Source organism: Mastacembelus armatus, chromosome 11 (genome assembly GCF_900324485.2).
Source record: "Mastacembelus armatus chromosome 11, fMasArm1.2, whole genome shotgun sequence".
Taxonomy (NCBI): Eukaryota; Metazoa; Chordata; class Actinopteri; order Synbranchiformes; family Mastacembelidae; genus Mastacembelus; species Mastacembelus armatus.
In genome coordinates, this window is record NC_046643.1 from 5,003,083 (window position 1) to 5,027,163 (window position 24,081).

General features: G+C 38.5%; 1 protein-coding gene across 4 annotated transcripts in view; it reads left to right on the forward strand.

Moving 5' to 3' along the window:
- Positions 1 to 248: 248 nt before the first annotated feature.
- Positions 249 to 24,081, forward strand: part of col22a1 (collagen, type XXII, alpha 1) — a 59,507-nt gene continuing 35,674 nt past the window's right edge. The window contains exons 1-24 of one of the 4 annotated variants that reach the window (XM_026300826.1): positions 249 to 275; positions 375 to 492; positions 3,090 to 3,238; positions 3,322 to 3,888; positions 7,551 to 7,631; positions 11,745 to 11,856; positions 12,294 to 12,417; positions 12,773 to 13,048; positions 13,154 to 13,234; positions 14,731 to 14,847; positions 14,954 to 14,998; positions 15,105 to 15,167; positions 15,407 to 15,445; positions 17,494 to 17,547; positions 17,654 to 17,698; positions 17,798 to 17,851; positions 19,991 to 20,044; positions 20,149 to 20,193; positions 21,855 to 21,908; positions 22,023 to 22,076; positions 22,589 to 22,624; positions 23,248 to 23,277; positions 23,633 to 23,686; positions 23,844 to 23,897. In XM_026300826.1, the coding sequence (XP_026156611.1) occupies positions 3,148 to 3,238; positions 3,322 to 3,888; positions 7,551 to 7,631; positions 11,745 to 11,856; positions 12,294 to 12,417; positions 12,773 to 13,048; positions 13,154 to 13,234; positions 14,731 to 14,847; positions 14,954 to 14,998; positions 15,105 to 15,167; positions 15,407 to 15,445; positions 17,494 to 17,547; positions 17,654 to 17,698; positions 17,798 to 17,851; positions 19,991 to 20,044; positions 20,149 to 20,193; positions 21,855 to 21,908; positions 22,023 to 22,076; positions 22,589 to 22,624; positions 23,248 to 23,277; positions 23,633 to 23,686; positions 23,844 to 23,897 (2,130 nt within the window). In that variant the 5' untranslated portion in view covers positions 249 to 275; positions 375 to 492; positions 3,090 to 3,147. Of the gene's footprint in view, positions 276 to 307; positions 493 to 3,089; positions 3,239 to 3,321; positions 3,889 to 7,550; positions 7,632 to 11,744; positions 11,857 to 12,293; positions 12,418 to 12,772; positions 13,049 to 13,153; positions 13,235 to 14,730; positions 14,848 to 14,953; positions 14,999 to 15,104; positions 15,168 to 15,406; positions 15,446 to 17,493; positions 17,548 to 17,653; positions 17,699 to 17,797; positions 17,852 to 19,990; positions 20,045 to 20,148; positions 20,194 to 21,854; positions 21,909 to 22,022; positions 22,077 to 22,588; positions 22,625 to 23,247; positions 23,278 to 23,632; positions 23,687 to 23,843; positions 23,898 to 24,081 lie in introns of those variants that run through there. The other 3 variants (XM_026300825.1, XM_026300827.1, XM_026300829.1) reach the window with 3 other exon arrangements.

Below are 24,081 nucleotides of genomic sequence, written 5' to 3' on the forward strand. Positions count from 1 at the left end.
TGACAGTGGCAAAGGCTGGACAGTTGAGACAGTTGCTAAGAAGCCGTGCCTTTTCTTTGAGGGGAACACTTCAGTTGGGTGCAGCCATAAAGGAGAGAGAAAAAAGTACAAAAATATCCAGAAAGTTGGGTCTATAATTGGTTGTGCCTCTCAGCCTTTTTTTATATGTGTGAGCACAGCCCAGTCCAGAAGACTAGAAGCCACACCATCCCCAAGTGAAACCCTACACTTTCCCCTCATGCAGTTCCCTCCTACTCTGTCCACCCATCCACAAGGTTGTTGAAACTTACCTCAATTCACTTTTTAACACTGTACACTGGATTGTCACCTTGGATTATATATAATATTCTTATTTTAACTTCTGGCACCTGCAGGGGGAATATTTTGGATTACTGAAACCTAATAATGATGTTAGCTCATTGCTGATCCAGGGTGTGAGTGGTGGAGACAGAGAGAGACACCTCCAGTAACGCTGATTGAGTGACAAGCCAGGTAAGATGAAAAAAAAATCTCCACCATAAAATCATCCATATGTAACTGCTATCTTTGTGTAAAAACTTATTTACTCACTCCTAATTCTTTAGCAGTTTTGGGTTGTTGGCAAGATGTGCTTTTTTTGTATTCACATGCTTTTCCGATGTTCAGAGAACAGCCTGTCTGTTTTTTCCTCCTCCTCTTGGATTGCACATGGGAAACAAACTTTCTGTTTTTTACATTTTGGGAATGATTTATCTGGTGCTTCTGTTAGAGACATCTATGTTGCAGTCCCAGGTCTGCCATTCAGAGCGTAAGTGGAAACAGGCCTCGTGATACACCACAGTTTGTAAGGAATCAAACTTCAAGTTCAGATGTTGACAGAGGCAAACTGGCTTGTTTCTGACTATACCATGGTTGCTGTACCTGTTTGTAGAACTGCAGATCAATTCAGACTGGCTCTGGGAGAGCAATGCAGTGTGTTTAAAAGTAATCAGAGATGAAAAGGAAACAAATCAGAATGTGGTAGACTTGTGCAAAGTTGGGTAAAGAGGATTAGGAGTATGAATCCATAGTTTGTTCAGTTGCTTTCATAGGGTGGGGGATTTATTTTTTTCTTTAACTGAAGTCTTGTTAGGTTAAATTTTGCAAAATTTAAATGCACACTAATTGGGGCAATTATAATGATTCAACTAGTTAGATTCAACCTATTCTGATCATTAATAGCACCAGTGAAACCAAGTAGCAGAAATAGCTCAGCGGAGAATCAGATAACAAAGCTGCTATCTGGAGGCCAAAAGCACTTTGCTTTCCTCACAGTAAATAATGCACGCTCTATTTCTATAGAGCGAAGTCAGAGTCAATGGGCTGCTGTCCCTCCACTACATTTCCTGTTATTACTTCCTGTTCAAATAACTTCTAAATCTTACAAACATATACTTTCTATACCTGCTTTTTCCTGAAAGCCAGGGTCACGGGGATCTGCTGGACCCTATCCCAGCTCTCTTTGGGTGAAAGGCAGGGGTCCACCCTGGACAGGTCACCAGTCCATCACAGTCCATTGTAGTCATAAGAAGTGTAAAATATACCACAAAATTGGCAAACAATCTCTTTTGCCCACTACTGTAATACTGTAATTATCAATGAAACAATAATCATGACAGAGTATTAATAACATTACAGAATTAGCTCTAATTTATTTAATCACAACTTACCAGAAGTTAGATGTAAAGGTTGATACCACCTTCATATCTGTTTGTTTAATATGATGCTAAACCAAAAAGATTTGAAGCAGGCACAGACACTAGCCTTTTACACTACAGGTCTAAGCACCTGTGCCACTTGACCGGTGCTGACCAAATGCATGGGAGACTTTTTTTTACTTATGGACAGAGCCAAACCAGCTGTTTGCCCTGCTTTCCAGTTCTTAGGCTTTTTACTAGGCTACGCTAAGTACCTCTTCAGTCCATACTTAATCAACAGACTGAGAAACCTTACTCTCTACAAGACAGCAAATAAACCTGTTTCCCGTATTGTCAAACTGTTGCCATTGGGCATATTTTTGGACTACAACCTGGAGGTTTGGATACCACCCCTCTGTGGAAAACTAATACATTAACAGCATAATTGAATGGAAATATCCTTGAATGGGAAAGTTGTGAAGGATGGTAAAGAACTTCTCTGGAAATAAAAGGATTCAAATTATTTCTTTCCAACTTTTCCTCGACCTCCCCCGGTGACCCCCCGCAATGAGACACTCTTCCAGTTCGGATGAGCCCATGTTATGGCTATGGTCAGTCACACATCAGTCCTAATGGCAGGCATCACAACCACTAGTGTACAATAAGTGCAAGAATAGTTTTGTGTTTATACAACAGGTTTCCATCAGTGCCACCCAGGCACAAACAGCCTCATAAATGAAACCAACACAGACGGACTGTTAAGTTCTTTGGGACATACTGGTGCATCAGAGCAGCACAAATTTCACCCTAGCAGTGCCAAAGGACAACTAGACATACATAGATCCAAACTAAGACAAAGCACTAAGGAGAAATCATGGAATGCAACATCAGCAAACTGCACACTCCTCACATTGTTCTTTTACTATCTTCTGGGTGGAGCTAGTAAAAAAATTGTTTGGCAGTGAGTTCCAACAGTCTTTGGTGAGTCCAGCTTTCTCTAGGTTGAGTTGTCACTTGCTGCTGTACAGAGATGCATATTTAAAGCTTAGGGTTTAATTATCTCAACCTGAGAATGGAGATTTCCTGCCAGTGACTAGACCAGAATAAAATTCAGAGAAGAGACAGTAAAAATACCACACAATGGGCAGTGAGATTGAGAATATTTTGCATGCTGGAGCCCAACTTTTTTCATACATACAAAGTGCTAATACAATTTTAAATCAGCCAGTGGCTTTTTGAAAGACGTCTGGCAGCAGCCTGCTTTTTACAGCAATCACCTCTATATCAAATACTTCATCTTTCTCTGTTGGAGAGGCAGGATTTAGATTCTGAAATGTCTTTTACTTCAGTTATATATTTACAAACTAGGCTAACTGGATGTTATGTATGTTACATTACCATGATTTATTGATGTTTCCACTGACCTTTCCACAGACTGAACAGCTTGATGGTGGTAATAAGATAAATACAATAGACCCAAGCAAAAGCTGAAATGGAATTACGACTGGGATTTAGGCTCAGCCTGGTCTTGGTCATCCTGGCCTTGACGCTTTCAAGTGAGAGAGTGGAGGCACAGAGGGCAGGTGAGAATATTACATTTTTTAAATCAGTGGTAGAGCTTATATTGAATGATGTGACTAAATCCTACTGTATTTGCGTACTACAGGGTGTAAAAATGTCCATTATGATTTGGCATTTATCCTCGATACCTCATCCAGTGTCGGAAAAGAGAACTTTGAGAAGATCAGGCAATGGGTCGCCAACCTTGTAGAGTCTTTTGATGTGGCACCAGACAAAACAAGAGTAGCTGTGGTTCGCTACAGTGACAGACCCACCACTGAATTCAACCTGGCACGACACAGGACCCTGGAAGATGTCAAGAGAGCTTCTGCTAACATACGCTACCTGGGAGGAAATACAATGACAGGGGATGCTATTAGCTACACCACCAACAACATCTTCACAGAGCGGAACGGAGCGAGGCCCATAGCCAGAGGCATTCAGAGGGTAGCCATCCTTCTTACAGATGGCCGAAGTCAGGATTATGTTCTAGAGCCCTCCAAGGCAGCTGCCAAAGCTGGCATCAGGATGTTCGCTGTGGGCATCGGGGAGGCACTGAAAGAGGAACTGGAGGAGATTGCAGCTGACCCAAAGAATGCCCATGTCTTCCATGTGACAGACTTCAATGCCATTGACAAGATCAGGGGCAGGCTGAGGAGGAGGCTGTGTGAGAGTAAGTCAGCCATCAGGCTCAGTGCCATCACATCACTCACACTGCAGACCACATGGCTTCTGTTTGCCTGGCTCCTCCTGAAGACACATTTAATCAAATTAGACTCTTATTTTAACCTTTAACCACTATTCAATAAAAAGACCCTAACCACAGTACCCCACCCCATCCACAAACAGCTGCCTTACACACACGCTGTGCTATCATTGCTGCTATAAAAATTGGCTTATAAATGATAGTTTTCTAACCAAAACATTTCTGTGGTTTAGATGTCTTTTTTACTACTGCTTTGGTGCAGAGGTGATTAGCACTGGAAAGCCTATCTTATGATAACCTCATAATAATCTCTCCTTTTTTTCCGCTAGTGTGCCAAGAAAACCTTTCAGCACAGACACACAGATTTAAAAAGTAGTTTACATACCTGAATGAATTAACATAAATAAGCTAAAAAATAAAATAATCTTTATATTGTGCAGCAGCTGTTAGGGAGTAGAGAGCATGTGAATGTTTTTATGAAGAAGATAGATGCTTTGCACTCCAACACTTGAAATTCCTGCCTAAATTTAGCCAGACAGGCAAAGAAAAGGATGCCATGAGTCTTAGCCACAAACAGTAAATACAAAAACAGAAATAACATGATTACATGGTAAGGAGCACAGATGAGCAATGACAAACTGTCAACTTTCATTTTAATCCAACTCTACATTGACATGGCAAAAGTAGAGGTGCCTCCCAAGAAAGTGTTGATTCAGAAAGACTTTTTCAAGGCCACATCTAGTAGAGCACTGTTGGTGCAAAGGCATTTTAAACCCCCTGACCTTTGACATTGCTCTTTGACTCCACAGATCTGGTGAGCAGTAATGCTGTTTATATATTATGAACCATATTGTATAGCATATCTGTAGAGCTAACCAAAGGCTAAATTTACACTGTAAGAAAGTTCCAGTGTTTTCTTTCTGTAATCTCTGAAATAACTGAGCGAGTCTCTAAGTATATCAGTGGTCAGCAAAACTGGCTCACTGAGCCATGCGAGTTATTTTTACCCAGAAAATTATAGCTCTAATGTTTCAAGTGGGTCTAGTGCAGCTACTCCATTGTCCATTTTAAGTGGTTTCACCTTTTAATTTATAAGGGACACTATTTATTCTGTGCTGCACTGATGTACGTGTGGCCTCACTGAAGAATACCAGCTTATAACAATAACAATATACACTTGACCTCACATGACCCCAGTGACAAAGAAGCTGTAATATTAAAGCCTTTTCTAACACCTAGAGTGTGTTTTAAAAAATTCAATAGCCATAATGACAAAAAGTAACAGGGTAATAACTACTATAATAAAACTTATATAATAAGATCCCTCTGCATATTAGATCAGCTACATCACTTATCTTTAAATCTCAACTTAAAACATTTTATCATGAGAAAGCATTTAATCAAGGTGATGGTAGCTTATACTTTTATACTTTATACTTACGCTCCATTTATCTTTTTTATTGTGCCGTGATTGTTTTAGTTATATTAATTTTTCTTAATTTATGATTTGTTTAGGATGATCTGTTGTTTTTAAATGTACTATAGTGAAATTGAAAACTTATCAATCTCTGCAAAAAGGTAGATTGTTAGTCTATAATGCTCAAGCCTCTGCTGATACTGTGAACCTGTCTGAGACATTTATTTCCAAAAGCAGGTTTACTGCCATTGCTTCCATTTAAACTCCCAGCCAGATTCCCCTAAATTATAGCTTAAGTGCCACAACTGCAGGGAGTAGTTCACATATCTAGCATGCTAAGTCTCAGAGCTGTGCAACATCATCTCTAAAAAAAAAAGAGTGACGCACTTCCATTCATTCACAGAACAGCAGTTTTTCTACACTATTTAATTCTACAAAAAATATAAACTAAGCATGCATTCTGAGATCTTCCATTATCACTTAAAAAAGACTTTTAAAAATTCTTTTTATTGAAGTGCTTTAAAAAAGGCTCCTTTGGTTTCACTGCTAAACAATCTGAAGACAGACACAAACAAAAACAAAGTATACAGCCAAAATTAGAAATAAACCATATGAAAGCAAGATAACACCACTTGTGGAATTACTAAAAAGTATGCAAATGCTGACAGTTAAATTAGCTGCTTGGATTTTCCCATTAGGCATGCTCTGGGCTTTGCATGGAACAGAAAAACAAGCCATGTCAACTGAGCTGTCTTCATAATGAACACCGTAAAGGTTAAAAGCCTCTCTGACGTAATGATTTTTATAGCTGTGATTTAAGAAAATTACAGGGTTTGATAGTAGCTGTTTGGCAGATACTTGATCTATTAGGGAAGTTGGAGTGTCTCTGTGATATTTTCGGCCACTGATAATATTTAGTACTGACAGGCAGGACACAGACAAATTGTTGGGCTAATATTAGGTTTAATGAGTACAGATTGATGACAAACTGATGACAGGATCCTGATTTGCTGTTGTTGCCTGATCCAGTATGGAAATGAATCTTGCCATGTGGGATGGATGATTTATTCATATTCACCTTGTCAGTGTAAGATACACTGACAAGGAATACATGGAAGCAGAACATGCAGATTTTCAACCATTTATCAGTCTAGATTTGAGCTGATAAAACAGGGATTTCATTTCTGCAGATACACTGACCGAAAACAGTAGTGAATAGGAAGGGATGTGATCATGATGCCAACATACTTAGAGTTCCAATCCCAACAGGCTGATATTTAACAAAGTTATTTAAACATGTCATACTGATTTACTAAGCTAATGACTCTACACCCACATTCAACCCGGTGCTGCTTTAAGCTAGATAGCAGCATGCTAACCTTCTCACACTAGCAATGTTAGCATTCTAATGTTTATATCAAAAATATTAGACAATTAAAAAATAGACATTATAATGACACTGGATGAAATGTTAACTCCTCATAAAAGATTCAAAAGAAATGTGTCTTTCCACAAACAGCAGTATCCACAGAACATATTTCTCCAGCACATAGCTGATAATGAGGTCTGTGGAGGAAGAAATACACTACCAGTCAAAAGTTTCTCATTCAATTCAACAGTAAAGTTTGTCCAAACTTTTGACTGCTAGTGTATGTGAGTGGTACATTTATGTAAATTTGTAAATTTCCAATTTTTTTTTTTTTTTTTTTTTTTTTGTGATTTCTGTGAATGTCACTCAGCTAATGCTTAAACTAATGTTTACACTTGTTAAAATTAATAGGATTCATAGCAGCATCTCTGTCAGTGGAGCTAACACGAATAGAAAGTTTTGCTCTGCCAACAAAAACTGATGCTGTTCCCTTTCTCAGTGTCATCACCATGACAGAAGTGTGTGTGTGGAAACTGTTACTGCTTCTTGGGCCTGTACCACAGACATCCCACCCCTCATTCACCCACATACATCTGTTCTCAGACAGGAGAGATGGAGAGTAGCCTGTCTGGCCGGGTGTGCTTCAGATCACATGTCAACCCAGAGACTGCATTTTAATAAGATCACCAGTTCCTTAATCAATTTAAAACCTACATCATTTGTTGGCCCTCCTAAAGTTTCAGATTGTCTGCTTTCTATAATAAAACACACACTGTTCTCCCATAAGATCATCACATGCTGGTTTACAAAGTCACTAAGTGAACTATTGTCCTTTTTCCTCAGATGTTCTGTGTCCAAACATGAAGGTTCAACCTGATCGCTTTAAGCACAACAGCACCAGTTATGGTCTTGAAGAGGTTCCAGGTATGTGAAAATTGCTACTTTCCCAACAGGACAACATGGAGTACTGGCAATAGGCATACTTGTTAACCACAAAGCCAGCTCTTCATTTTTGAGCAGTTCAGCATGTATATATTTAAAGATGGATAGCAAATTTCATGCTCCTTTACATCTTTAAAGTTTTGCTAGCTTCATTCAAGCAAAACTTAAAGTTTAAAAACAAAATGTTATGGCTTTACAGGTTTATTACAGGTTACCTCAGGATATAGCGTATTTGCTATTCAGACATGAGACTCATGTCAAGTCTGCCATCTAACTGTGATCAATCAAGTGATCTGAGTTTTCACATTTAATGATTAAACTAGTCTTTAACCAAGTGAAGCACATTACTAGTCCTAAATCTGTCTGGTGTTTTTATTATATGTATTCCAAGATGCCGTGTTAAAGGTTTCTCAGAAGTCTTGAATAATGTGAATAATGTTTCTCCAGAAAGGTTGGATGTTGTTATAGGATTGTCTTTTGGGGGCTCTGAGTTCCTGCCTATGTCTCCCACACACATCCATCACCCTGAGAGAAAAAACAGATGCACAGGCATGACTGTTTGGACCCTACAATGTCGAACTTTATGGAAAGAACGATGACCTTGTTGAAAGCATTGCCTGGCACAATGACATTTGATCTTCAGTATCAACTATGAATACTATTATACTATTCATATAATATGGCTTTTACTAGGGCAAATTACTGACATTTTGCCTGATGAACTTTTGGGTGACAGTATCTAGTTATTTTTCCCATTACTGAAATAACCTGAGTTACTTAATAAATGCATTCTTGTTGGGCTAAAATAGCTCCCGAAACTGCATTGAAGCCTTCACTGGACACTAAAACCCACTGAAACCCAGAACAATGAAATTCTTTAACCATCTTTATTTCATGTGTTTCAACCAAGAATTAATTTAAGCGACAGGATAAACCAAGGACAGGAAACCAATGCACCTGGAGGAAATCTGGAGGAGCGATAACAAGCAAAGTTCTCACAGAAAAAGTCTGTGGACTCAGTCTGTCTGTAAAGATCATTTGCTGTAAAGCTTCTACTGAGACCAAAAGTAAAAGGACAAAAAACTAACCAAAGTTTTGAACCACATTTTTCTACTTCCAAAGAATTGTTAGATACAGTATGAAGCTTAGCTTTAAATAAAGATGTGAAAAGTTTCCCTTACAAGCAAACACATATTTTACACATATTTTTAGTGAAACTAGCAATAGCTCAGTCTGAAAGATAAGCATAAAAACAATAACAATAAAAACAATAAACAATAAACAATAAAAACAATAACAATACATTTTTCAAGCTGATCATATTTTTTTCCATATACTAATTCAGCAACTTTAGCTCTTAATGTAGTTAAATAAAAGGTCCATTTTTATTAAGGAGCATATAATGGAGATACTAAAGAAAATACAAGTATATCAAAATTATAATGAACCAAACTCAAATATATATACTGAAATATGTATGTATGTATATATATATATATATATATATGTATATGTGAGTGTTGCTCCCACTGTTAGAAATCTTTGACAAGTTCATACAGTCTCTACACTTGTTTCTACAAGTTAGAAATGCGTTTCTAGTCAAGGTTAAAAAAATCCAGTCAGCAGTGATTTGATAGTATAGAGTAGAGGAGTGTGTGCTTCTGATCAGCGAGGACAGCATCACTTCCCACTGTCGAGACACATGATTTGCCACTGGGCAAGTGATAATTTTGTGGTTTTGCTTTTCCTCTGCACCACTAAATTTGAACTTCAGATAAATAACAGATGCACTGACATTTTCTTAAGCACTTTAATTGAAAGAAATTCTCTGGCATGTGTTTTGTTAATCTTTCAGAGTCAGTTCCAAAATCCAAATCTCCAAAATTAAATGAGAAAATGTTTTATTTAACAAAAAACTATTGTGTAATATAAATACAATGTACACTGCACTGATTTATGTTTCTTTTACATTCAGCACTGAAAATGAAATGGTGCTTACTATGACCTACCAGTCATTATAAGAATTTTAAATCCTTAGTTACTGTCATGGCGTAAGATTTAAAAGTTTAGTTCTGTATCATTACATTTCCCACAGTATGGTCCAAGGACCACCAGGAGTAGAAAAGAAGACCTTTGTTTTTGTTGAAATAACAATTATTGATCTATAGTTTAGCAGAGACAACTGTAATAGGTCTGTCAGTGTGATGCAACTTTAAGACTTATCTTTTCAAATTTGTAAAAGGTTGTGGCTGAGCTTGTAGAGATTTTCTCTACATAAGGACAAGACCAACAATATCTATAGTTACTACACCAGCAGATCCCTAGGCTCCCACTTACAATTACAAATGCTCTCTGCACTGGTACAATTCCCTATGAGAAATGTCAGGACTATTTGCCACCGATTATGATTTGACAGCCAAGAGAAGTGTGGTCTGAGTCAGACTTGCATTTACCCTGGGCTGTCTAGTCTGACCCCTCAGGGTACTGAGCAAACACAAGAGGCTGCAGAGAGTCGTTATGGCTCTGTGCTCACTATCTACAGAGCAAATGTTGCCATCTGCTCTGATCAAAAGAATGCTGTGTGTGTGCGTTTGCCTTTCCCAGTCAGTGAACTCATCTGGTTTTTCCCGCAGATCACCCCATTGGTCGTATTTGGCTGTCCAAAATAACTTTTTGGGTTGATTATACGCTATCCACTGCCAGTCCAAATTACAGCTCTGTGTTTAGATGGTCCCCTCAGAAACGGCGTGGTGAGCATATGTGCACGATGTAAGCATGATGACAGAGAGAATCACGGCCAGCAAAACCAGCAGCTGCATGACTTCCTCGAGCAACCCTTCAACAAGACTGATAACTGGCAAAACATCACTTTTATATAGCAGTACTTGCTACCACTGGTCACTGTTTATGCTAGACTATTGTTCTGACTCCAAAGTACGCCACATCCGTGCTTATTTAAACTTTTTTTTATTTTACACTTTCTTCAAAAAATAAATATTCAGGTGTTATATACCAGAGAACAGATGGCCCCATCTACTGAGCAGCATAGGAAACTGAATAAATTGAGTAAATTGAAACTGAATAAATTGAGTAAATTGAAACAGAGTAAATTGTATTCAAAATAAAGTTAGTGGAAGACAAATGTCCCGCAGAAGGTGTCAGCTATGAGCAACCTAACACAGAGAAACTCGCCACCCTGTGGTGAGTGTAAGGGGCACACAGTAATTTGTTATCAGGAGTTAAGTCACTTGGTGGCCTTCACTGACACACATATCCATGTGAATGGTTGAGCCCTCAATGGTTGAGTTGTTCTGGCTACCCTGATGCCTCTTGCATCTTACCACCTGTCTCCAGGCTACTTCTAATGTTTTGCAGTCAGATTTTTCCAGACTCTTACATTGATACTTCCTGCTTTGCTGCCTGTTTTAAAGATTAGTGCACTGGTGTTAATAGTCCCACTGGAAACGTTATATCGTGTAGATTTTGATGCATTTCACAGGCTTTGGAGGAGTTTTGTTGAGGCTGTCCTTGTCCTGTTCACTCATGAATGGCACTCTTTGCTTTCAGAAGAGCTCAATCCACATAACATAACCACCAGTTTTCAGGGAGATATACTGGATAAACTGGCAGCATTAGTACTGCATTAGTACTATACAAGCTCTCATCCTGCTGGCATCGCCATAGCTACAGCACTTGTTTGTTGTACAAGGGAGTGCCCTTTCTAAACCACCTAAATACGGTCTGTGGTTACACCACTTCAAATCACACGCTGCAGGACACCATACACACATGCGCACACACTCTCAGACTCACACGAAGACCTGACCATTGATAGCAGCCAGTTTTCCCCATTCCCAGATGTCGACTGGCCAACAAACGACTCCCCAGTTATTCGGTAGTGCTGTGATTTAAATCTTTCTCCAAAAAGCCACAAACAGAGTGGCTGTAGGGTGTGGTGGGATTGACCCAATTAAACCTCAGTGTACCCTGAGAAATATGACAAAGCCGTAAGTCAACTTCATGACTCAAGTGCTTATTTATGTGTGTGTGATACTGTCTTGAGACCAACTAGGATATTTTACTGTGTTGCTGCAGGGTTCGATCTGATGGAGTACTTCAACGTAAGAGATATTTTGGGAAACAGAGTTGATGAAGGCCAGAGTTCTTATGTTCGGCTTGGTACCATGCCCATTGTACAGCAAACAGAGTAAGTGACGCATTGATAGTGTAAACAGTACGGTGCAGTGTACACTTTTCACAAAACATCTATGATACTCTGATCTAAAGGCATGACTGGAGTAAAAAAAATTATGCCCACTGCTCAGGATATTCTTAAGAAATTATGCAAGATGTATTAAAAAAAAAAAAGAATATTATTATACACTCTAATCAAATCTTTTACCAATCCATCATATCAGTCTGAGTTTAATTATCTCAGAATTTATGGAATGAATTCATAAAAAGAACAGACAGATTTTTAATACAGTGGATGTTAAAATTTAATTGTGTAAATGTTTTGTTAACAATACTGGTAAATCATAGACACTGTGTTTAAATTTGTTTTTTTTTTTTTATCACACACAGTATCCAGATTAAAATAAAGCACTGTTTATGTTGGCAATAACACTGTGCTTTATTCCACAGAGATGTGTTTCCACAAGGGTTGCCAGATGAATATGCCTTTGTGACGACATTCAAATTCAGGAAAACCTCAAGGCGTGAAGATTGGTATCTCTGGCAGATTTTTGACAAATATGGAATCCCACAGGTGGGTTAGCCAAATATAAATAGTAACACATGTGACTGTTTTGTGCCTGGTTGCGGACAATTACAATAATAGGTCAAGTTAGGATAGACTCAGCTCACTGACTTTCACATGGAAACTTATGTTGTAATACTATTCTAAAACTGTTAAATATGTTAATATTAAAGAATAACAACACGAAACTAAATTTCTTATCTTTGTGCCTTAAATTAACCTGAATATTTAATCTCATAATTTACCTCTACAGAAAGCAAAGGTTTAAAGTCTCTGTAGTTCTCTATAGTCCAGCTTGACCTGAAGTTCACTGCCTGTATTTCTCAGCTTCTGTGATTAACTTTATCTGCCTCTGACCTGTCAGGTGTCCATCCGTCTCGATGGTGAGAATAAGGCAGTGGAGTACAACGCTGTTGGAGTGACAAAAGATGCTGTCAGAGCTGTGTTTAAGAATCCTGAAGTCGACAACCTGTTTGACCGTAACTGGCACAAGATTGCCCTCAGTGTGGAGGCAAAGTCTGTCTCTTTGTACCTGGACTGCAAACACATCCAGACCCTGCCCATTGAAGAGAGGGAGGACATTGACATCCAGGGGAGGACAGTGATTGGGAAGAGACTCTATGACAGTGTGCCAATTGATGTGAGTTGTAACCTGCATGAGTCTCAATACTCTAATGCATAAATGTAAAAGTTATTTTGTTCAAGTGTAATTTATTCAACAATTGTCTGTCTGTCTGTCATTCAGTTTGACCTCCAGAGGATGGTGATTTACTGTGATTCCAAACATGCAGAGCTAGAAACGTGCTGTGATATCCCCCATGGACCAGTGAGTATTGTAGGCTATAAAATTAGTCCACACTTTTTCCAGGGTATCAGCCTTGAAGTCTTCAAGAGTATTAAATACACTTTTACTAATAAGAGGCATTCAAAAATATTAAACTAAAACATCAAACTGCATCTTAAATGATTTTAGTCACATCACGGCGAAAATGTCTAGTGTAGCAGCAGAAGAAAAATTATTATTGCTCTGCTAGTTACAGTAACTCATCTACACTGTAAATGTTTCAGCTACATCTTTGAGATGTGTAATATGGACCATACACACTGCACTTGCTCTATTTTACTCTATATAATCTAGAGTGCAAAAGTCTTACAAAACAACAATGTAGAGCTGGAGAATTAACCCAATGGTGAAACACAAGAAAATAAATGAAAAAACTTTAAAAAACTGTTGTAACAAATAATATATTTTCATTGTTTTTTTTTTCTTCTTCATTGAACAGTATTAGGATATTACTACGTTATTAATGATTAATATTCTGAGATTGTTGGAATATTATAATTCAGGACCGCAATAATATTTGGGTTTTGCTTTTATATTAAACACAACAACACAATGCTCTTAAACTCCCACATTCATTTTGAATGGATGTGTACTTTTGGTAGCCTATGTTTTCCATCTCAAGTCTGGTCTTAAATTTCATTTAAAGTGGTATTAAAAAGTCTTAAATGTCACTTGTTTATACCTGTAGATACCATGTTTAGAAACTGTCAAATCTCCTGTCATATGTGGCGCCAACACAGAGGTTCATTAAAGATTTCTCTTTCCACAAAAATATTAATGAATTATAATTATGTACATTACAAAGTTCAAGTAAATGTTACATGTAGATCAGTATATATGTTTCTAATTCCAGGTTACTCCTTAAACTCCCTTTTGTTTTTAGCTTGAAAACACAGACAGGATAAGATGAACCATGGGTTTTTGGCTTTGCTAGCAACTATGGCTAACATGCCACTAAGCTAATTATAGGATCTGGCTGGGACCTGACTACATTTACAAACTGCTAATACCAGGCTACTATGAAAGTGCTAATCAGAGGTGTCAATCACAGAATTATGATTTCTTAGGTAAAAGAACACATGAATTCTTTGATTGCTTATTTGGTCTTAATTTAAGCCTACAGGATGACATTTGCTGAGACAGTGATGATATAAGTCCACAAAGTCACAGCACCAACCATTGTTGTTAAATCTCTTTAAATTAATGGATTAAACAAATAGGATAGATGTTATTTAGTTAGCTTTGTTATTGGTAGGTGTGTTTTGGACTTTAGAGCCAGGTTTTACTCATAATGCTAATCTAGTCACCTTCAGGTTCTTGTGCCACACTTAATCAGCCAGCAAGCATGAGATTGGTGTTGAATTTCTCTAACTACAGGTGTTTCAGGGTCATCAGATCCTCCTGTTACCTTATTCTCTCTGCTACAGTATGTAACCATGTTTTGTTTAATGATTGCTGTTAATATATTATCTTTTCAGTGCTCTAAGAAAGTGGTGACAGAGGCACCCCCTCTGGAGATTCCCACTCCAACACCTACTAGTGTGGAGCAACAAAGAGGCCCAGAGGTCAACTGCTCCTGCCCTGCTGGAGAGAAGGTAGAGCCACCTGACTTTAACACCTGCCTACTATTTCCATGGATGACTGTGGATCCTTTTTATTTTGAATGCGTTGGACAGATGGCTATATTTTCATTTCCCACAGGGAGCGATTGGTGCACCCGGTGTTGCAGGTCCCAAGGGTGAAAAGGTCATCTAGCTTTTCCTTGCACACTAGTTTGTGTGTCACAAAACATCCAATTTCTTTATGTTTCAAAATTGTTTGCTCTATGTTTTTATTACATAAACCTTTTCAGGGTGACACTGGCCCTAGAGGCGCTATTGGACCACCTGGAATCAAAGGAGAAAAAGGAGAAACTGTATGAAAATTTAAAGTGTGCTTTACACATGTAGTTTTTCTTTTAATAGCTCATTAATAGATTATAGAGAGAGATAATAGCTAGTTGGTTAATTTATCATGTAGCTACTGCTGTGATCACAGTTTTAAAGCCTTCTGGACTATATATTATTCATTTGTTTCAGAATGCATGCTTTCCAGCTATTCTGCTTTTCATCCTGTGTCGATAATAATTAATCTATATTGATTAATTATTTGCAGGGCATGGTAATCTCTGTCAAAGGTGACAGAGGTGAAAAGGTAAGTAGATCTGCTCTTCCTGATGCTGCATGAGCATCATGGTTTGTCTCTGAGTATTGTTTTATGCATGTAAAGCTTATGCAAAGCAATCTAACAGTCTTTCCCTTTTTCTTGTACTTTTAGGTTTATCTTATTACACAGTTTACCTCTTTTACCTCATACAGCTGAATTACAGAACAGGTTACTACTGGGGATGTGTAACAGAGAGGGCAGGCCTACTCAGACGCCCACCCAGTCTGTTCAAATCACAGCCTCTGTACTGCCTGGCAGTGCCAGCTGGGAGTCTCACAGTATAATTTATTCCTGGAGACAAAATCCTCAGCATGCATCATTTAAGCTGTCCTGAGAGGGGCACTTAAAATCACCACAAGAGTTCTGGAAGATGAGACACGGTCTTCTCACATTCGTTATCTATTCTGGTTGTTATTTTGAGAAGGCACCTGTAAATTATTTTGAATAATACAGATGTACAGAAATAAGTCTTTTCTCACTTTGAAAAACAGTAGGGAGCCATATTATTTTAACATCAGTAATGCTGTTAGACAGGAAGTAGAACTTATTTCATGAAAAATGTATTTTAATTTTGTAGTTATTGCTGCTGGAAACCTTGCTGGTTTGATGAAACTGCATCAAATGAAACTTTAATATACAGCCTCCCTGTAGCTTTTCTATTCCTTCCTTTCTGCATACGCATCTGTCTTCAATTTTTCCCAGACAAGGCTGCAATTTGCTGTAAATTTTTCAAATCCACTGCAACAACATGGTGTAAGCTACAGTATGTTCATGTTGCAGTTAAAAATGGCAATGTCAGTCATCAGGCTGCATGGGCTGAAACTAGGAGCTATTTTTTGGAGTCGAGTATCTCAGTGAATACTCAAATAATTGGATAAAACAGACTTTATCATTTTGAAACAATCATACTATTGTGTAATACATGACAGAAACCACAGGTTACCTTGAAATGACGTTAACTGGGTGAGCCAGTCAAACAACTGGATGCTTTCTGTCCAGATGTTGAAGCATTGATAAAGTGCTGTTGTGGTTCGTCACTTCTACTTTACAATACATGTATTGTGTCATGTTGTCATCTTTTTTAAGTTTGAAATGATCCCAAACTTTGGACATTTTCTGCTTTTTACGGACAGTTTAGCTCTCTGCTATAGCGCCAACTTTTGATACTGAAATGTGTTGTGCAACAGTGATTACGGTCCGTGTGGAACAATGATCCCCAGGCGGAGCAGGTCCGATAATGCAAGTGATAGATTTTTTATAATCGAATTCATCGATTTCCTCGATGATTCGTTGCAGGGGAAAGTGAATTAATCCTGCTTTTATTGCTTCTTAGTGCATATGTAATAAACTAGATCAGGCAGGCAGTTTCCCATGTAATGATGTTGATATAATGTCCTTGTTGCTACAGGGCCCTTGATCTTAATCTGTGTGATGAAAGAAATAAATGTGTTAAAATGATAAAAAGTCCTAAGATAATTAAAGGCCAACCTTGTGTGACTTGTAAAGTGGTTTAAGAAGCAGAGGGAAGTCTTGTGGTAGGCAAGACCTCGTGGTACTGTATAATTTAACAGTCATTACTTTTCACTCAGTCCAGCTTATGATTTCCAAGGGATTTCTTGGCACATGAAAGTTATTGTTTTATAAGTTTTTGGTGGGATGTTAACAGACCATAGTGGGTCTTCGTCAGGCTGTTGACAGCTGTTTGCATATTCTGGCTCTAAAGCTTTTTCTCAAAAAATTGTATGTGTTTATGAGCTGTCTTAACCTAACTGTGTTTTTGTTTGACTGTGTATATTTTGTCTTTTGTCCAAATATATACTGAACATGATCTTCCACTATTTATCCATTCATTTGTCTTTAACATTTGTATTTTGTTCTACATTAATCCTCCAACCTCTATGTACTAAACTGTGTTCTGTGATGCTACCATGTTGTTTTGTCCTGACAGCACGCCACTGTTGCCTGCATTACCAGCCATCATGCATGTGTGTGTAACTGCAGAACACTCAAAGTAAATACTTGCCCTCTGTTTACAGGGTGATAGAGGCAGCATAGGTTTGACAGGTGCTCCTGGACAAAAAGGAGAGAAGGTGTGGCACTCGTGAACCTGGACATGCGGAGGATTTGTTTTTTATATTTTGAATCTTAAAAAGTTCACATGCCTGTATTGATTACATGTTTCCAATTATCTGACAGGGATTTGGAGGTGTACCAGGTATTGATGGCTTACCTGGAGACAAAGTAAGAAAGACGTTTCTTGATGTATCAGTTTGAAGTGTAAGATTGCCACATTTGGAATATGTTCAAATGGGTTTTATTTGCATGTGTTTTTGTAAATAGGGTGAAGCAGGACTGCCTGGAGCCCCAGGGATGCCAGGTGCAGTTGGACCAAAAGTGAGTGAATGTGGTCTTCCAATTTTTAATCCCTTCACATGCCAGCACACATGCATTTTGGTTGTTTTGTAGGATTTAAAAATAGCTTTGAAAAAAGGAACAATAATTTTAGTCAACTCAGAAACAGGATTCCTCAGTTAAGTGGGCGTACATACGTTTTTCTGGGCAATTACCTCTCTGCCTGTTATCGATTTCCTGTGAAAAGAGGAGGGCAGTTTGGGTGACATTCCCTTGGATGAAGCAGTAGTTTGTAGAAGAGGGAGGTAGTTGGGTCTTGTTTGGAATTTTATATACATACTTTATACACTTTATACATATACACACACACACACACACACACACACACACACATATATATATAAAGCCGATGAGTCACACAATGAAGTTATGGGAAACAGTAGTGGAGGCTAGACTGAGGTCAGAAGTGATCATTTGTGAGCAGCAGTATGGTTTCATGCCAAGAAAGAGAACCACAGATGCAATATTTGCTTTGAGAATGCTGATGGAGAAGTACAGAGAAGGCCAGAAGGAGCTGCATTGTGTCTTTGTAGATTTGGAAAAAGCATCTGACAGGGTGCTGAGAGAGGAGCTGTGGTTTTGTATGAGGAAGTCTGGAGTGGCAGAGAAGTATGTTCGAGTGGTGCAGGACATGTATGAGAGCTGTAAGACAGTGGTGAGGTGTGCTGTAGGGGTGACAGAGGAGTTCAAGGTGGAGGTGGGACTGCACCAAGGATTGGCTTTGAGCCTCTTCTTGTTTGCTGTGGTGATGGACAGGCTGACAGATGAGGTTAGGCAGGAATCTCCGTGGACCATGATGTTTGCAGATGACATTGTCATCTGTAGTGAGAGCAGGGAGCAGGTGGAGGAAAATCTAGAGAGGTGGAGGTTTGCTCTGGAAAGGAGAGGAATTAAGCTGAGCCACAGTAAAACAGAGTACATGTGTGTAAATGAGAGGGACTCAAGTAGAACGGTGAGGTTACAGGGAGTAGAGGTGAAGAAGGTGGAGGATTTTAAGTACCTAGGGTCAACAGTCCAGAGCAACGGAGAGTGTGGAAAAGAAGTGAAGAGACGTGTGCAAGCAGGTTGGAACGGGTGGAGGAAAGTGTCAGGTGTGATGTGTGACAAAAGAGTGTCAGCAAGAATGAAAGGAAAGGTGGACAAGACAGTGGTGAGACCAGCAATGTTGTCTGGTTTAGAGACAGTGGCACTGAGACAAAGACAGGAGGCAGAGCTGGAGGTAGCAGAGCTGAAGATGTTGAGGTTCTCTCTGGGAGGGACGAGGATGGATAGGATCAGGAATGAGGACATCAGAGGGACAGCTCATGTTAGATGTTTTGGAGAAAAAGCCAGGGAAGCCAGATTGAGATGGTTTGGACATGTTCAGAGGAGGGACAGTGAATACATTGGTAAAAGGATGCTGAGGTTAGAGCTGCCAGGAAGGAGGCCTAGAGGAAGACCAAAGAGGAGGTTCTTGGATGTAGTGAAGGAGGACATGAGGATAGTTGGTGTGGGTGAGGAGGATACAGAGGATAGGGTTAAATGGAGGCAGATGATTCGCTGTGGCGACCCCTGAAGGGAGCAGCTGAAAGGAAAAGAAGAAGAAGAACATATATATACTGTATATATACATACCTATCTATCTATCTATCCATATATACATATATATATGGATAGATAGATAGATAGATAGATAGATAGATAGTTAGGTAGATAGGTAGATAGGTAGATAGGTAGATAGGTAGATAGGTAGATATATATGTTTTAGTCACATTCCTGCACCATAAATACACTGTAATGAACTGGAAAATCATATGTAAATGTGGCTACATCTCCTGCTTCCATACACACCCGTGGATTAGGATGTATAACACTCCTGTTCTAATATGATGGCTATGTTGTCTCATAGCAGCTAATGTGGCATCTATGTATATTTACCTGTGTTAGAAAATGTAATGAAGTCTGACTGCTGGGGACTGCTGTTTCTTTTTGGCGTTGCAGGTTTCTTAGTTGTGAGATGTCATTAATTCAGCTCTGACTCAGCAGTCAGTGCCCAGTTGACCTACAGTATAATGCTGTTAGTCACACTGAATCCCTATTAAACTTCCACTAATATAATATTGTTCAATTTCTGTTATCTAGGGAACTGATGGGGATGCAGGAATTCCTGGAGTACCGGGTCCAAAAGGTGTTACTGTGAGTAAAAAATGTTTCATTTAATCTGACTGATTGTATTGAAACTTACATTGATTATTGATAATATGGATTTTTGACAATTAATATGAAGTGTGCTGTCATAGGGTGAATCAGGTATCAAAGGTGAAAGAGGAAGTCCGGGAGCCAGGGTAAGTATTGATTTGATATTACCTTTCCTGGGGGAAATATATAGTACATAGTAAATAAATGCTTTTTTAAACTTCTGAATGTAAACAGATCACTGTGTTTCTTGATCCAAATAATAGTTTCAGAGGAACAAGTGAGATTTTGTCATTTACTTTTCTGTCATTTACTGTGCATATTTTTGCATCACGTCCTGGGATGTAAACTGTACAGTTAGGTTGAACTTTGTACTGAACAGAGTTCCTCTCACAAGCACTGAGAAGTGAGGGGCATAATTGTGCAAACAGATGTGGCGTCCTTGATTCACTCTCCATGCTTCCTGTCTAGGATTCTGTGGGGGCGTTTGGCTTTAATGCAGCTCATTCAAGCCCACTGAAGTTTTGTTGATGTTTAAAGTTTCCTCTAAGCCGCTGACACCCTCCTTCAATTGCCACTGTAATGATGTTAGCCTGCAATTCAAACAGCTTACAGATCGGTCAAAGGTTATCTCATGGTTTTATAAATAACTTGCACCTAAGGCCAAGGTGTGTGTGCGATCATGATTTCTATGACTATACAAGTAACTAACAAAGTAACCACCACGGTGACAGTTACTTTTATAACTGTTACTTTTGTATAACACAAGTTTCAACTTGGATTTAAATTTGAGCACTGAAGTGATTTCCATACAGCAATAAGGACAGAATCATTACATGAATTGTTTTGCCATGCATATGGCATGAGCATGTAGCATGTTGCAGATATCTTATAGCACCATTCAAACATATTGGTGACAAGTTTAGAGCTGCTTGCCAACCAGTCAGTCACTCAGTAAAGCAGTTTCTTGTAGGTGAAAACTGAAAAAGCACTTGCTTCTGTGGAGAGGGAAAAGGAAATAAGTGGTTTCGAGAAGACACATAAGGTTGAATCAGTTCAATGTTTGCTGACAGAGAAGTCTGGGCTTTGTTTTAAATTATACAACAATGGTTAAAATCTGCTCTTTATTAGATCTAGCAGTGTGGCTCTATGGATGTTGTTTGGTCCAGACTAAAACAGCTGAACTGGAGAGACAGCCACGATGTTTGGCACAGAAATCCATGGCCCTAACCACTAACCCTAACCCTAAAGTCTTTGGTGATCCCATGACTTCTTCTTTAATACCACTATGAGGTTCATATTGATGGTTTTGAGTGTTAAAGAAATTCATGTACACCACAACATGATTTTATTTTTTTTACAAACTTTTATTCTGTTATTAACAAATAGCTCAAAATGTCACATTTTTTTAGACTTTGTTACTTTGTGACCAGATACAAATAAAACAACCAGGTGCATGTTGTTATTATTTCATGTCAGTTGAGTCCCTTTATAAATTAGCCTGAATTATCATTTAATCATTTTAAGTGCAGTGTCATCCACCAGTTTTTATCCCCATTTACAATTTTACAGTTGAAATACTGAAAGTTAAATATCGGAAAACAGCTTATTACACTTTGCTGAGGAGCTGTATTGATGAAAATGTTAATGTAACTACAATGGAAAGAGATTTTCTGAGTTAATCCTGTTATGCATGAATCATTCAATTCAACAAAAATATGTGCTACAAATGTATAGACACTTGACTGCTGTCTTCTACAGGTCATAATACAACACTTTTTTTCTTGTACACTTTTTGTTTCCATTTTAGGGTGAGCCAGGTTTGAATGGATTACCTGGAAGACCTGGCCTTCCTGGGGTAGATGTAAGTAGTGATGCTCTAAGCTGCTCCAGTCAGAAACAGACCACAGATGACAGTCTGTGGCTTATTTGATGAGTCACCTTTGCATTAATGAAAATTTTGTCCAAAATTGATTAGGGTTTGAGAGGACTTGTTGGAGCACCTGGGTCCAGTGGAATTAAAGGTGACAAGGTATGCTGTATGCAAAACATCCTGCTCACTTGATTAGAAACCGCTCAAAGAGCATATTGCCTTAAGCATAATGTTGAGCTCTGCAGGTATGAATCATTTCAAAGAGGTATCATCAGTTTCCCAGGATACTGTCTGCACTCTTCAGACATTCCTCAGTCTCCTCTGTGTACCATCAAAGTCAGCCCACTCATTTGTCTGTGAATATAAAATACAGAGTTTATTTGTCTGTCTGTAATTACTCACTTTGATGACTTTTCCAGTGGTGTGCGCATTCTCATACCACACCCATATGCATGAACAATGATGCACACATATACACGAAGAGCTCCTGTGGTACTTTACCCACAGCTTTCCCTTTCCTTAGGATTTACAATAAGTACACACTTTAACACACAGAATGTCATAAATTATGGTCATTGCTGTGTCATTACCACATTGCCTGAGGGGCTTTACTCTGAAATTCTCTTGATTCTAATGATGGTGTTTTCATCCTTCTGTGAAATCTGTCACAGGGGGAGAGAGGCCTTCCTGGATTACCTGGGGATGTGGTAAGTATCAAAAATAGATGAAAGGGATATAAGAATTAGAGTCCTCAGAATTACAGGCTTGCTCAGTGACTAGAGTTAGAACAGCATTTAATAGAAGAAAACAAAAGACAGACATGTAATTAAAGTTCATATTGTACATTTTAATTAATTACCATTTTCAATTAAGCAGTTATGATTATTACTATAAGCAAATTAGGTAATCATGGCAATGATTTACCTATTGAAATCACTAACCTGACCTTCCTCATTAGAAGTAGAAGCAGATAACAGGAGAGGGTGCTGTTGCACAGCGAGAAGAAACCAAATCACTGAAATACCGTTTGTGAGATATTAGACCAGTAATTAGACCAGGTTAACACATCATGTTTGACAGTGATATTAATTCTCTTAGTCAAAAATCTATTGATCAACTCTAGACTACACACGACTTAGCCCTGTGACATTCAGAATGCATCACTGCTGGTTTAGCTCCTTCACACTGGCTCCCAGTGTGTTTTATTATTCATTTTAAGATCTTGATGATTACTTTTAAGGCTCTACATGGCCTTTTCCCAGTTACTCTTATGTCCTTGTAACCCCTGAAGATCATTAATGTGATGATTTATTCATTGTTGTAATTTCAGGTTCAAAAAGAAGGCCTACGGGGTGATAAGGTGAGCAATTGCTTCATTATAAAATCATGTTTGCCTCATTAACACATAACTAGAGTATAGACTGTCTCAATTAATGCTGAGTTAATTATCATTAAGTATAATTGGGGACTGAAATTAGATGCAGATTATGGTATTAATTCAGTGTTAACCTTATTATGATCACGTAAATGTAGTTACTTTTACTAAGAAATCCTCCATGAGTGAAAAATACATACAACAATTACATTTTCTGTTCATTTACTATACTATGTTTAAGTGATTCATCATCGGAACAGTTCACCCCTATCAATATCCCTATTGTCTATGTAATGGTATGGTATATTTAACATGCACTTATGCATTCAACTGGTTTCAGGGAGATGCTGGACCTCCTGGGCCTCCAGGTGCTGATGGCCCCCCAGGGCCTCCGGTAAGGATCTTGATTTATTACTTCCTTCCTACATGTTTCCTCCTTCCTGCTGCTTAGCTTTGATTTTGTTGTTGTGGAAAAGCCACCTGTGCAGATGTAATGCTGAGCAGTTCAAGGAAGCACCAGTCACACTGATTGTGAATATTTTATTCCTCAGGGTCCTCCTGGTCTACAAGGTCTACCTGGGGAGCCTGGAGAGTTTGGCCAGAGGGTAAGAATGTCATTTTGATGGAAAATCATCAGAAGACTGCCTGACATTCTTGTTTCATTAGAGTACTTAGTACATAATTGTTAAATACCAGCTAGTTACTAGTTATCTTTTTCTAATGTTTGTGTGCTCAGAGTACTGTGGTCATAGTGGTGGTCATAACACACTGTATTAATTAGACTGCAGT